This window comes from Mirounga angustirostris, unplaced genomic scaffold (genome assembly GCF_029215605.1).
Source record: "Mirounga angustirostris isolate CCGP_5_RB_7025 unplaced genomic scaffold, mMirAng1.0.hap1 SCAF_2, whole genome shotgun sequence".
Taxonomy (NCBI): domain Eukaryota; kingdom Metazoa; phylum Chordata; class Mammalia; order Carnivora; family Phocidae; genus Mirounga; species Mirounga angustirostris.
In genome coordinates this window covers 178,534,006-178,548,040 of record NW_026991710.1, presented here as the reverse complement: position 1 = coordinate 178,548,040, position 14,035 = coordinate 178,534,006, and the positions used below count along the sequence as shown (strand labels likewise).

General features: G+C 33.8%; 1 protein-coding gene across 2 annotated transcripts in view; it reads left to right on the top strand.

Annotated features, from left to right (window-relative positions):
- The window catches only part of SGCZ (sarcoglycan zeta), a 427,909-nt gene that overhangs the window by 220,326 nt on the left and 193,548 nt on the right, over positions 1-14,035 (top strand). For both annotated transcript variants that reach the window (XM_045879287.2, XM_045879286.2), the window contains exon 2: positions 6,332-6,433. In XM_045879287.2, coding sequence (XP_045735243.1) covers positions 6,332-6,433 — 102 coding nt within the window. The remainder of the gene's footprint in view (positions 1-6,331; positions 6,434-14,035) is intronic.

Below are 14,035 nucleotides of genomic sequence, written 5' to 3'. Positions count from 1 at the left end.
GAAAACAAATTGAATTTCATTTTATTATACTTTTTAAAAATAATTCACATAGTTAAAAGAACACTAATACAAATAAGAGATACAAAGTGCAATATTTATTGTATTTAAATATGAATACATTAACCCCTTTTCACAATGCTGACAGTGACATATAAATTATGAAACTTGGAACAACTATTGGCTATAAACAAAAGTAATAAATGCTCCAGATGATAAAAGATATTAACAACAATTTCTAAAGATGTTTCTATACAAGCTGAATTAGAGGTCACATTCCTAGGTCTATCAATTCTTACCACTGTAGAGTTTATTTTCTAATAATAGACAGGACTAAGGCAGGCCAATTAAAATGAAAATAAAATACAAGCTTATAGTGAACAACACAGTAAAAACGTACATATAAAGCAGGCTGTCAATTTACATTTTGTTTGTTCTTTCTCTTGTGTTTGGGGAAAAACAGCTCATTATAAATTATAAATAACATCAGCTTAAAACAGATACGAAAAAGAAAAAAAAGAGAAAATGCTTAGATATTTTAAAGAGAATTTCTTCTTTAATTAGGAGTTGGGAATTAAACAATTTTTAACTCATTTAGCATACAGAAGAGAATAAATAATGAAAGACATTTAAAAGTGGTTTGTAATTGTTTTTGAACAAGCTAAGACTTCCATCTCCTTGTATGGTTCTTTATTTTGTTAAAAATATTTAATCCCCAAGGTCTCACAAATACTTTATCATACTGGGCTTCAATTTGTCTCTAAATAGCCTCTTTAAAGGTCATTTCCTCATGCAAATTGAAGTATAGAATGAATATCATTAGATAATCAAAGCCATAAAAATACATATATTTATCTCCCTATCTAATCAGTTTCTTTTGAAATAATGCTAGTAATTTGGAGGAAATTTATCTTTAGTTTTAGCCAGAAAAATATTTAAAACCTGTATTTAATTATCTTCTGGCTACTAGATTCAACTTTCTTTGAAAACTTTTTTTAATAATTAATCAAGTACTTGGGGTGCCTGGGTGGCTCAGTTGGTTGAACGTTCTACTCTTGATTTCAGCTCAGGTCGTGATCTCAAGGTTGTGGGATCAAGCCCTGCGTCAGGCTCATGCAGTGGGCCTGGAGCCTGCTTAAGATTCTCTCTCTCTCCATCTGCCCCGCCCCAAAATTCTCTCTCTTCCTCTGCCCCTCTGCCCTCTCAAAAAAATTAATGAAGCACCAGATTTTATATATTGTTTAATAATCACCTCAATTTTTATTTTTATTTATTTTTTTTTAAGATTTTATTTATTTATTTGACAGAGAGAGACACAGCAAGAGAGGGAACACAAGCAGGGGGAGTGGGAGAGGGAGAAGCAGGCTTCCCACTGAGCAGGGAACCCGATGCGGGGCTCCATCCCAGGACCCTGGGATCATGACCTGAGCCGAAGGCAGACGCTTAACGACTGAGCCACCCAGCGCCCCTCACCTCAATTTTTAAATTTTTTCTCAATTCCATGTCAACATCTTCATTACTTTGGGAAAGTTACATTTGCCTGTTAAGGCGTAATTCAAATTCTGAGGGTAGCCACCTTCTAAACAGCTCTCCTAATACCAGATAGCTAAGCATCATAAAGAATCTTGTGTGAGGACAGAGTGCACTAGGGTAAGATCACTGCAAAGTTATGAGTGTGGATTTTAAATTAAAATGACATGGCTATCAATATTCTTTCTTTACATCTATACCTATTATTTATTTTAATGTCTATTTCTCATAATAAATTCCAAAAAGAATATTTCTCAACAAAGTATCTTCCACCTTGCCCAAAAAATCAAGTGCATGAAAATTATAGTAAAGATTGTTTGCAGTTTCTATAGATAAATTCTATGGATTTTGGTGATAATATGATTTTATAAGGACTTTTGTTTTATTATTTATCATGTAAAGATCTAAATTCTACTGATCAATTACTCAAGCATTCAGTATATACATACCACATAAAACCACTGTTGGAAAGACTATGCTGGAAGAAGGAGTAAGTACATACATAAATAAGATCATTTACTTTTTAAGAAGAGTTAACTAAAACTATAATCAGAATATGATACATTTTATCAAAAAATACAAATATAGCAGTTTGGATATAGAGAGTAGAAAGTTTCAAATTCAAGCTGTCTGGCTCCACATTCCCTTCTAAAATGACACTACACTGTCTGTCAAGAGTAGGTAAGTGATTTGTGAGATTACTAGATGATGAATAACTGCATCATAACTATAATGAGATAAAGCTTGATGTAGAGTCTACTGAAGCTCAAAGATAATATCTCTGAAAATAAACAATATGAATTTTATAATAATGATATGAGACAAAAATTTAAATTATTTTTGGTAGAATATTAAAAATGGTTAAAGCTATTGAATACTTCTATATAAGTAAGGTATTGTAAGCTCTTCATATCCTCATGCAATCCTTGCAATAAATACATTAAGTTGTGTTTTTACTGCTTTTACTGGTGATAAATTTAAGGTGATAATATTATTTAAATTAAATTAAAAAACAAAGAAATTAGTTAAGTTCAAGCCTACATAGGACAAAAATGACAGAGACAAGGTTGAGGCCTGAACCATAGGTATATTAAATTCTTTATTTTCTGGTATTTTGGCAATGTCATCCTTAGCAGCAAATCCGGAAGTTATTTTCTCCCTTTTAGATGTTGAAGGGACCAAAAATATAGTGCATCAAGAAAGTATAGTGACAGTAAGAATAAAATCACTTTCTAATGCTCCTGCAGAAGAGAAACCAGATTATTTCACCATCTCATAAATTATTAATAGACTTAGTACATGCATGGGAGGATCAGGTTGACTTTACTGAATATATTATGCACCTCTCTGTCTTTTATAACTACATGTAGATAGCATGTAAGAACTTAAATATTCACTTTTTAATTCAAAATAGGAGAAATAAAAGGAGAGACAAATGGATATAGTAGAGTGAGGTTAGATTCCAAACACAATACTACCCTAAGTCTCCTATATTTATACAGGGTAAAATCTATTCATCTAATTAAATAAAATAGATTTATATGCCCTAAGTCATATATTATATAGAAAATATAAAAGGAAAACATTGAGTTTGATTCAAAACTTTCCAAAATTAAATATGCATATAGCATAAGTAATATCACAGTTAACTTTGGATGCCCAGTTCTTTTATTTCTAACCATCTTATGAAAACATTTTTTTAAGATTAATGTTGAACTGGGAATTATGTTTATGATAGAATTTATTTCTGTTGTTCTAAGTTAGACTAATAGTTGCCTCAGATGTTTCCATAGCAACTTCAATGGGGAACATTTCAGAACACTTCCTTCCGGCAGGCATTTGAGAATATATATATGGACAGTCACTGTGTGAAATTTAGTCAAGAAAATCTCTCAGGGGGCACCTGGGTGGCTCAGTTGGTTAAGCGACTGCCTTCGGCTCAGGTCATGATCCTGGAGTCCCTGGATCGAGTCCCGCATCGGGCTCCCTGCTCGGCAGGGAGTCTGCTTCTCCCTCTGACCCTCCCCCCTCTCATGTGCTCGCTCTCTCTCATTCTCTCTCTCACAAATAAATAAATAAATAAATCTTAAAAAAAAAAGAAAATCTCTCAGGGACAAAATAATATTTTAAAACCATGTGTCACTTTGTACATTCTCTCTGAATTACAAAGAGTTTGGTCTCCACTCTGTTTCTGCCCACTGCTCAGGTGTTCTTCAGGCTTCATGATATCTGGAAATTTTTTTACCTTCAAGATCTCAAAATCTGCAAAAAAAAAAAAAAACCTCAAAATCTGAAGTTCTATTTTCTGATGATAAACCTGTGTTAACATTTCTCATATTTCTTAACTCCTACTGAATTTGATCATTAATTGATCATCAGTTGCCATTCCCTAACCCTGTGCTATTTTTGCTGTCTAACATTGGTGTTCTGGCTTTACTTATCTCCACCTAATGAGAAAAATGATGGTCAGCCATTTGAGGATCATCATTTTTTGCCATTTTGACATGCCACATACTTACGACCTTCTGCCATTCCTGCTTAGCAAATTCTGTTTTGAGTCTCTCCCTGTTAATTCTGCCAGTTTCTGTTTCTAGATAGGTATGATGTTGCCAAATGATACTAATTAGAGCCCACAAATGGGTGACTATGTAATTGATGTCTTTTTATTTATTTATTTATTTATTTGACAGAGAGATACACAGCGAAAGAGGGAACACAAGCAGGGGGAGTTGGAGTGGGAGAAGAAGGCTTCCCGCTGAGCAGGGAGCCTGATGTGGGGCTCAATCCCAGGACCCCAGGATCATGACCTGAGCAGAAGGCACATGCTTAACAAATGAGCCACCCAGGCGCCCCTGTAATTGATGTCTAAATCAGAAACACTTTTCACTTTTGAAAGTGAAAGAGGATAATATAAAAGTGGTATAAACCAGCTCTGTCTCAGAGAAACTAGGGTGTGTCATCCCAACAAAAGTAGACCTATTTTCTCATCAGAATAAGTCTTCAGTGACGCCTGAAATTCTTTTTAAATTTTTTTATAAAAAATTTAGTCAATTCCCCATTAGCCATTTCCAGTGTTAACTCTAAGTTTGAGTCTCAAGAAATGAATCCCTTCATCCATCCCAAGTTTAATTCAACCAGAATTCATTACTCTGTCCTTCCATTAGAGGACTGAAACCTCACCATGTCAAAATATCTCTCAGTAGTCATTTTCCTTGTGTGATTAAAACAGTCCTTTAATTCTTACTCAAAGTTCTATTCATTTCTTTTGGGGAAGAAGGTGGGGTCAGGTGGTAGAGGCTGGGTCCATCATAATTTCTTAGTTTTCTTCTGACACTTATTATAGCCTCCCAGAATGTATGAAATGCTTCTTTCCAACCTGTAGACCTGGTCATTATCTAAGAGTTTCTCTGTGGTTTTATAGACATATTTCTGTGGGGGAATTACTCATCCATTATAGTAGATTCAAGCGTGCCTTAAGCAGTTGTCACTCTCCAATCCTCTTTTTTACAGATGTGTTAGTTGATGGATAAATATCTGAATTTTCAATGATACCTCAAAGTTAGGAAGTCCAAAGCTAAACTCATTTTGCCATTGAGTGTACAAATTTCATTATTCCAATTTAAAAAATCACTGCATTTCCTTATTGGGTCATAGTCACAAACCTGGGGTTAGTCATAAATGTCCCTGTTTTTAGTATCTCCAGATAAAATTAGTCACCTTGTCTTGTAGGCTGTTCTTCCACCACCCTCCTTACATGTATTACCAAGTTGTGCCTTCTTACTGATATTATGTCAGTTAGCCCCACATAGTGCTCCTACTACATTAATCTTAAAGCTTAATTCTGATCATTTCAAGCCATTGAGCTATTCAAGAATTTTTTATGTTTCTTCTTCTTTTGACATAAGTACAGACTCCTTACCTTTGCATTCATGGCTTTCCTTTCACTGGCTTCAAAACATACGCCCAGTTGTTTTTTCTCACAATGGTCCATATATTAGCAAGATTGGATGGCATGTTATTTCTTAATGTTATAGAATGTTCATTCTGTAATGGACATCTATGTCAAAACATCCATCCCTCTATGGACATCTCCTGTTGAAACTCCATATTCTTAAGACCCTTCTCAAACTTAATCTCTTCCATGAGAAATTGTTCACTCTCTTATCAAATTTGAAATCTTTCTTTAATTCCTATTAGCACTCCGTTCTTACTTTTTAAATTTATTTTATTCTATCTCATAAATGTTATATATGTACTTGTTTTATCCTCCTTATAGAGTGTTGTTTCTAAAGGAGAGGGTATAAGATTTACTTATGGTTTGAATACAGGAACACCAAGCTTACGCTAGCCAATTATTAAGTACTTGTTGAAATCATTGTACAAATCTATTTGACTACTGTAGAAATATGTAATAACTGTGATGTAAAAATATTGCTAGAACTCTCTGCAAGCAAAGTTGTTTCCAATAGTCAGATAGCAAGTATCATTATACCCCCAAAATAGTTAAACTGGCTGATGCATGAAACAAGTACAGGATTTTTTTCATAGGTAAATCCTAATCTCTGATAGAGCTAAGAAAAGATACCAGGTCCTTAATATACCTCTTTTCCTGTTCATTTTAAACAGAGCCCTTTATATGCATGCAAACTGCTGCAATCATTCATTAAGTAGATTCAATCTCTCACTTTCCTTAAATCATCACTGATTTGAGCTTACTGTTTTCTCAAATTAGCCCTAAGAAAATTATGGCCAGTTATTCATTCTCTAATTAACCTAAAAGTGAATTATATTTCATTGCTTGTAGGATGGTATGGGAAATCTGAGAGTCACCAAGAAGGGAATCCGACTTGAAGGTATATCTGAGTTTCTACTTCCATTGTATGTGAAAGAAATTCATTCCCGAAAGGTATGTGATCCTGGCTTTGGCTTACGGTAAAAGATAATTTAGAGGTTATGTTTTAGCTTGAAATAGGAGGCTAAAACCCCCTTATCTCTTCAGCATGTATTTAGTTTCCTTAAGCTAAAGATTGATTTGAAGAAATCAAAACAGTGAAACAATTGAAAAACCAGTGGAGAAGGTTAGTTTTAAACTGACGAATTAGAGAACCATTTTGAATTAAACTGCAGTGTTGCTTTAGTTAGTCTATAAATTTGCCCCTATATTTTTCAATAGAAGTAAAAAATACACAATTATAGTAATTTCAAAAGGGGCATTTGATACATCTTGAGTAATTTTTGCAGGAAACATTGACTTGAATAAATGGTTTTATTTTAATATATTATAAATCTTTTTAGCTCAAATGAACATGCATTTTCTAAAAAAAGATGAGGAAGAGTCTTAGTATAGAAATTCCATTTATTTCTGGATGAACATTATTTAAAACAAGTGAGAATATTTACCCTTTCAAATGTGTGGGTGTGTGTATGTGTGCCTTGTGGGTATTTTATCTCACTGAGCAGCATGCTAAAAATCAAAAGATTGTAGCTTAATCACTGTGCGTTTTGGCTTCAGTGTGTTACTTTTCAGAAAGTAGCAAGTATTCTTGGGTACATGAAAATAAAACTAGAATCTTTCAAAATCTATTGGGCATATGTATGTATGTGTGGAAATTTAGTAAGTCAGAAAAAATGAAAATCTTGTTATTGTATAAAATGTGGAAAGATTATTAACCTTACTTCATAAATATGAAAGTCTATTTTAGATTAGAATAATTTTTAAATATTACTAATATAATATATTAGCAAATGGGTTTCATAGTAAGCCATGGTTTAATAATTTGCTTCAAAGCTATTTTTCCCTTAAATATCAAGTGAAAACAAAACAGAGGATTATTTTTATAAAACTTCTAATTAGGTTAATTATATTAACTTTAAATTTTATTTTATTCTGTATGAACCTGCAGAGCTTCACAAATATGTTATATTGATTGCCACTCTAGGTACTAGAATTTTACATTGAGGGATTACTTGCTGGATTTTGATAAGACGAATAATATGATAGACACATGTATGAAAACCTGACCTTACTATAAAAACTTACTAAATTTAAAATAAAAAAGTTGCATTTTTGTTTTATTTTCTTTTTATGAAAACTGAAAGACTAACATGCATACCCAAGTTAGTGCCTTCCCTCTGACTGGACATCACCACCACTCACTTATTTACTGGTTCTTCTTGTGGTTGGCACTATTAAACAGTTTAATATTTGAGGAAATGAAAACTTATGCATGGAAATCAAGAAATTACTTAACACAGGAAGGTGAGAGTAATCATAGGCAGGAACTTCTTCGAAAATGCATTCCACTGATAAGTCCAGGGACAGCAAAGATTTACCTTCGAAGCCATTTGAGATCAATTTAGAGTGGCTGCCTGGGAATCCAACTTAGAGAAGGATTGGTAAGCCCTTCGCCAGCAGGCAGGTCACAGAGTTTATCTTCCCAGCCAGAACATTTTTGAGAGTGTAACAACAGCTGTAAACCAGGATTCTCCTGGGAAGCTGGGATATATGTTTACGCCATCAGTGGACCAAATAAGAGAGTCGACTAATGTGTGAGCTTCAAAGTGTGAGCTGGTGGCAGTCAGGCTCTCTAACCTTTATCCCTGGGGAAGTTCATCACCTCAAGTTCATAAGCATTTCCAAAACCCACTGTGTTGATTGAAACCTCTATGCTCCTTTCACATCCCAGACCTGTTGCTTGTCCTCACATCTCTTCTTTTATCGTTTGTCTCTCAGTGGTGACTGCAAAGCCTGGCACAGTGAGAGCAGGTGGGACCATGTGTCCTCAAAAGTCAGACAGGAGGCTGGGTGTGGCAAGAGAAGAAATAGAGATTCGTTTCCTCTTTGAAAATTTCTCTACACACACACTATAAACACAAATGAAGAGAAAAATATGTCTTTTATAAACAGTTCCGGGTTAGGATTCTTTTGTCCATGAATGTATGCAGTTGTTCATTCTCTGCCATAAAGCCTATTCACTGTTTTAAAAAGCCAGCCACAGTTTCCCTGGGCCTGAGTTTTCTTAGTAATAAAGTGAGTTTCGTAGAAACTTATCAAAACACTTAATTCTTAGATTAAGAAAGAATACCAAAATTTCAGTAATACTAGTAGAAATGAGATTTCTCAAAACCCCATTATACATTTCAGTATTTACACACATTTTTGTGTATTCAAATAATTTTTATGATAAAATGTTAAAGTTCCTGTAGGTCTAAGTTAAAGAAATCTACTCAATTAAAAAGATACTTATAAAGATTCAATTAAGATGAGAAAAATACTACTATTGTGTACAACAATTTTAACTTGTGCAAATTTTTTTCCTGCAATTTTGATTTGTGTGTGTATGTGTGTGTGTGTGTGTGTTTTCCTGAATTAATGTCAGTGGGTAGCTTTCTTTATATTTAGTAAATATTCCACTCTGAAATAAAGAATTTTTTTATTTAAAGTAACTTCCTGGTTATGTAGGAATTTAATCCCATACAACTAGACAGAATGATCTCTATTAATCAAAAAATGCAGTTGCCCACAGACACACACATCTAGTCTCCTAACCTAGTAAACCATGGGCTGTTTCTACTCTATGCTAATTGGTCCCCTGCCCCTACCAGCAGATATCTATAGATATTTCAAGTTTATTATTATATATCACTGTTTATTCTCTTCTCCATGTTTTTAAAAAAGCAACCTTTTTAAAGTGGTCCATTATTATCAGTACACAGGAAAATATTATATTCTATATTTGAAATATCTGAAGAATTCAATGTATCTTTCAGAATTAGCAACACTATTTCCAGGGAGTAAGGACTTACTAAACATTAGTGAAGTTAAATATATAGTTTTCTTCAGGTAGGAAAAGTATGAAAGATATGGGATTTGGGGCTACCTTACATAAATGATAATAATGAAAGTAAGATTTTGAATCAATATTCAATGCACATGATCTAACATGAGGTCAAAATTTTTGAACTGTCAGGAAATTAGGACATGTAATCATCAGACTTTTTTTTCCCAAGGTTTCATGAGTCCGGAGAACTAAGGTGGTTAAATTACCTACATTTCACTGATTCTTGACCGAAAAATTTGCATCATGCAGTTCTCTAGAACTTTTTGTGTTACCCAGCCTCATCTAATATTAATTGAACAGCTCTCTTATTAATTTTTTTGTCTGTTCAAGTGTCCTTAATTAAGGTGATACCTCACTGTTGACCCCTATCCCAGCATCCTTCATGATGGACTGATAATTATGCAAGAGAACTGCCACCAGATAATTCCAATTCCTGTAACTCCACAGCAAAGCAAAGTGAAATTTGAGCTCTTGGGACTCCTGTGTTAGCAGAGCTGGGAGGAAGGCCATGCTCTCCCCTTCATGTACAGTCATTTCATTTGGCCTCAAAGCTGGGATGCTCAGTTCTTGGTCACAACCAGTTTTTGGCCTTGTGTTTTCAATTATTCTTTATAGAGTTCAGACACAAAGCCATGGGGCCAGACAAACATAGCAGACTTCTTCCCTGCTTATACAATATACCCAACTCCTGACCCTGTATCTTTCAGGTACCTTGGCAAATCTCCTCCATGCAAATCAATGCATACAAAGAAATATCTGCAAGTTTGTGTAATCATTTTATTATCATCATTATTATCATTATCATTTTACATTTAAGTGTTCAATTGTGTATTATTTTGCTATAATGTCTTTATTCAAGTTAAAAACACGTATCACCCCCAAAATTTTTACATTCAGAAAAGAAACCATTAACATATGATAAACATCATCCCAACTAGGTAATTACACATCTGCACAAATAAAAGGGTAAGTATAGAGAGAGACAATTACATGCTATTTTTAATTAATATATTACACATGCTTTAATAAATGAAAAATCTGAAATTAATGGGAAAGCATTGCTGAGCTTAAATATTTCTTTATCACAAGAATTTTTTTAAAAAACTTGTCTTTATGGTTAAGAATAAAAGACTCTGAATATCATTAAGAAGCTGGATGCATTAGCTCCATATTTTAATTTCAGATAGTGTTCATTAACTCCCTGCAGTGCAATCTGAGGTGATTAGCTCCTCTCCAATTTGTCCTTACCCCTCTTCATTTTCAATTTTTTTGATAATTATATTATTTTAACTTTGTTAGAATTCATAATATTTACATTATGTTCTGCAACTTTAATTGCATTGGCACTTTGGTCTTAATTCTACAGATAGATGGCTGCGGTACTAACCATCAGCTCCTTTTATTATGGCTTCTTCATGATGGAGTTTGTTATTCCAATCATTTCTTCCTTACTTGTATTTCATTGTTAATTAGTTTTGTTAATCCTCGAAATAGTTCATGCTGAAGGTGTCTCACTGTTGTCTTTATTCTTTTCTGGGAGTACTATTAATGGTTCATCCCTTCTTTTCCTGTTACCTAATTGCTCTCTTCAATTCCACCGCTGAATATTGCCATAAAAAGTTTGTGGGCAGCCTAGTATGTTTCTCCTGCTGATGACATGAACTTTCTGCCTAGATGCCTGATACATTTTTGCCATTTCATTTTAGGGAAATGTTGTCTAGTATATCACTCACTATCTTTCATTTTCATTTGCTTGGGGCTTCAATTCAGAGAAAGCAATAATTCTTGTGTTGGATCATCTTTGTCGTCCACAGCTATCATAATTTCTTTAATTATTTTTAAACTCTTTATTGTTCTTCTGCATGCAAGTAACTGTCATTATCTGCAGTCTTTCTTCCATATCTTTATTTTTTTTCACATGAATTTTGCCCTTGCTCTAATTCTCTTATTTTATGTATAAGGGTATTGTTCTGATTATTGGAATTTTCCATACATCCATAGTCTCCTTGTAAATCATATTAGGTTATTTTATTGTCTTTGAGCTATGGTTTTATTAAAATTAAAAATTTATCATTCTAAAACTTAAAGCACTTGCCTGACCTAGTTTGAATGATCTCCACTGATCACAATTTGAGGTAGGGGAATTACTGTCTTAGTTACGTTGTTTCACCAGCGAGATGGTTGCTGGGAAGAGGAGGATAGATGAGGACTTTTTTTTCCCTGTCTGAAGTACTACAAAATGACATGCCAACCAGATGTGGACTGTTTTAATTCTGTGGGTCTTACTGGCCCTTTCTGCCTCTGAAGAATTCTTCCAGTGGTGCATATATTCTTGGTAGACTTTTTTCAGTACCATCTACTTTGCCACCTTCTTTTCCTCTATCCACATAAGTTTATTTAGGTTAGACTTCTCTGAAATATATTAACACTCCTTTTCTTCTGGTGATATAGATGAAAGTAGGGTAGGGATACATGTTATAAGGTACTATGAAGTAATTGCTTTCTTTTCTTGGCTTCCACTTTTTCAAGTTTATAGCATAAACTTAAATCAAAATTGTCAGCTGTTCCAAGAAAAAAATAATTTTTATTTATTTTTTTATTTTTTATTTTTTTAAAGATTTTATTTATTTGACAGAGACACAGCGAGAGAGGGAACACAAGCAGGGGGAGTGGGAGAGGGAGAAGCAGGCTTCCCGCGGAGCTGGGAGCCGGATGCGGGGCTCGATCCTAGGACCCTGGGATCATGACCTGAGCCGAAGGCAGGCGCTTAACGACTGAGCCACCCAGGCGCCCCTGAAAAAAATAATTTTTAAAAGAAAGATTTGTGGGGTGCCTGGGTGGCTCAGTCAGTTAAGTGTCTGCCTTCAGCTCAGGTCATGATCTCGGGGCTCTGGGATGGAGCCCCGCATCAGGCTCCATGCTCAGTAGGGAGTCTGCTTCTCCCTCTCCCTTTGCCCCTCCCTGCCACCCCCCCACCCCGCTAATGCTCTCTCTCTTACTCTGTCTCTCTCAAATGGATAAATAAAATCTTTAAAGAAGAGAAAGAATTGTGGTTTAATTTTTTAAGCAGTGAAGGAGAGAAGATTTTGAAAACTTTTCTATTTGGATGTATAGTATTAGGTAAAATCCTTCCTTCCCTCCTTCATTCCTTTCTTTTCTTTTCTTTCCTTTTCTTTTTTCTCTTCTTTCTTTCTTTCTTTCTTTCTTTCTTTCTTTCTTTCTTTCTTTCTTTCTTTCGTTCTTTCTTTCTTTCTTTCTTTCTTTCTTTCTTTCTTTCTTTCTTTCTTTCTTTCTTTCTTTCTTTCTTTCATGGCCAATAGTCCCTAATACTATAATTTGAATAATCCATTTGTCCTATCACTGATTTGAAGAATGACTTTCTCATATACTACATTCTTAAATGTACATGGATTTATTTCTGGTCTCTCTGTTCTGTTCTGTTGACATACTTAGACTAAAACCAAACTTTAGGAATTTTTTTTTTTATAACTATGAGAGAAAGTTCTTTTTTATTACTCTTTTTCAAAAGTTTTTGCCTATTGTGCATTTTCTCTTTCAAATGAACTTAATAATCAGCTGTCAAGTTTCATAAAAATTCCTGTTGAGAACTTAATTATGGTTAATATAATTTGTGGGAAATTGACATCTTTATAGTTTTGAGTTACCTATCTAGGAACATGGCTTCTCTTTTGATTTTTTTTTAGAACTTACTTTGCGTTGCTTAGGAACATTTCTTAATATCATTTTCATATACGCATTACAGATTTGTTGTCAATCACATTATGGTTCTTATTGCATATAGGAATGGCTTTTCCATTCACTTTTCTCATCGGCCTTTGTGCTTATATAAAAAAGCTGTTCTTTTTGGTGTGGATATATTCTGACCATTTTTTTTTAAATTTTACTATTTCTATTATATTTAAAATCATTTTTGGCCAATAATGATTTTTAATAATAACAGCTAACAATCAGCTTACACTAGAACCCTAGAGTGAAATTCCTGGTTTCAAATCCTGGCTCTGTGAGTTAGCAGTTTTGACTAATTACCTTATTTAACTTCTCTGTGCCTTACTTTTTTCATATGCAAAATAAAGTTCATAGTAGACCCTAATGTTTTTATTATTAAAACAATGGTAGTGTCCAGCCCTACTAAGAGAAATATTACTTTTAATAAAAGTCAAACATTACATTAAATGCTTTGCATATTTTAGCTCATTCATCCTTACTGTATGATATGTATTATTATGAAAGAATATATTTTGAAAGTAGAGTTTAAGGATTTGCTGACACACTATAAATAAGATGTAATAATAAGAGATAATCTAATATTATATCAAAATTTTTGTTCTGAGTTGCTATTAACCAATTGGGGGAAAGTAGGGAGTGGGGGAAGATTGTGAGCACATTTTCGGAACTGTTAATTTGCCTATTAGGAGAGCATGGATTTCAGGTTATACAGGTGGATCCATGAGTCTGGATTTCATGTTGGAGGTGCAAGTTAGAGATATAAATTAGAGATATTGTCTGTCTCTATCTATCTGCCTATGTATCTGCCTATCTACCTGATTTCAATACATGAGATTAGACAAGGATATCAAGTAAGTGAGTGTAAATAGAAAATTTAAGGAAGTTTATTGAATGAATCCTTGGGCATCCAAAATTGAATA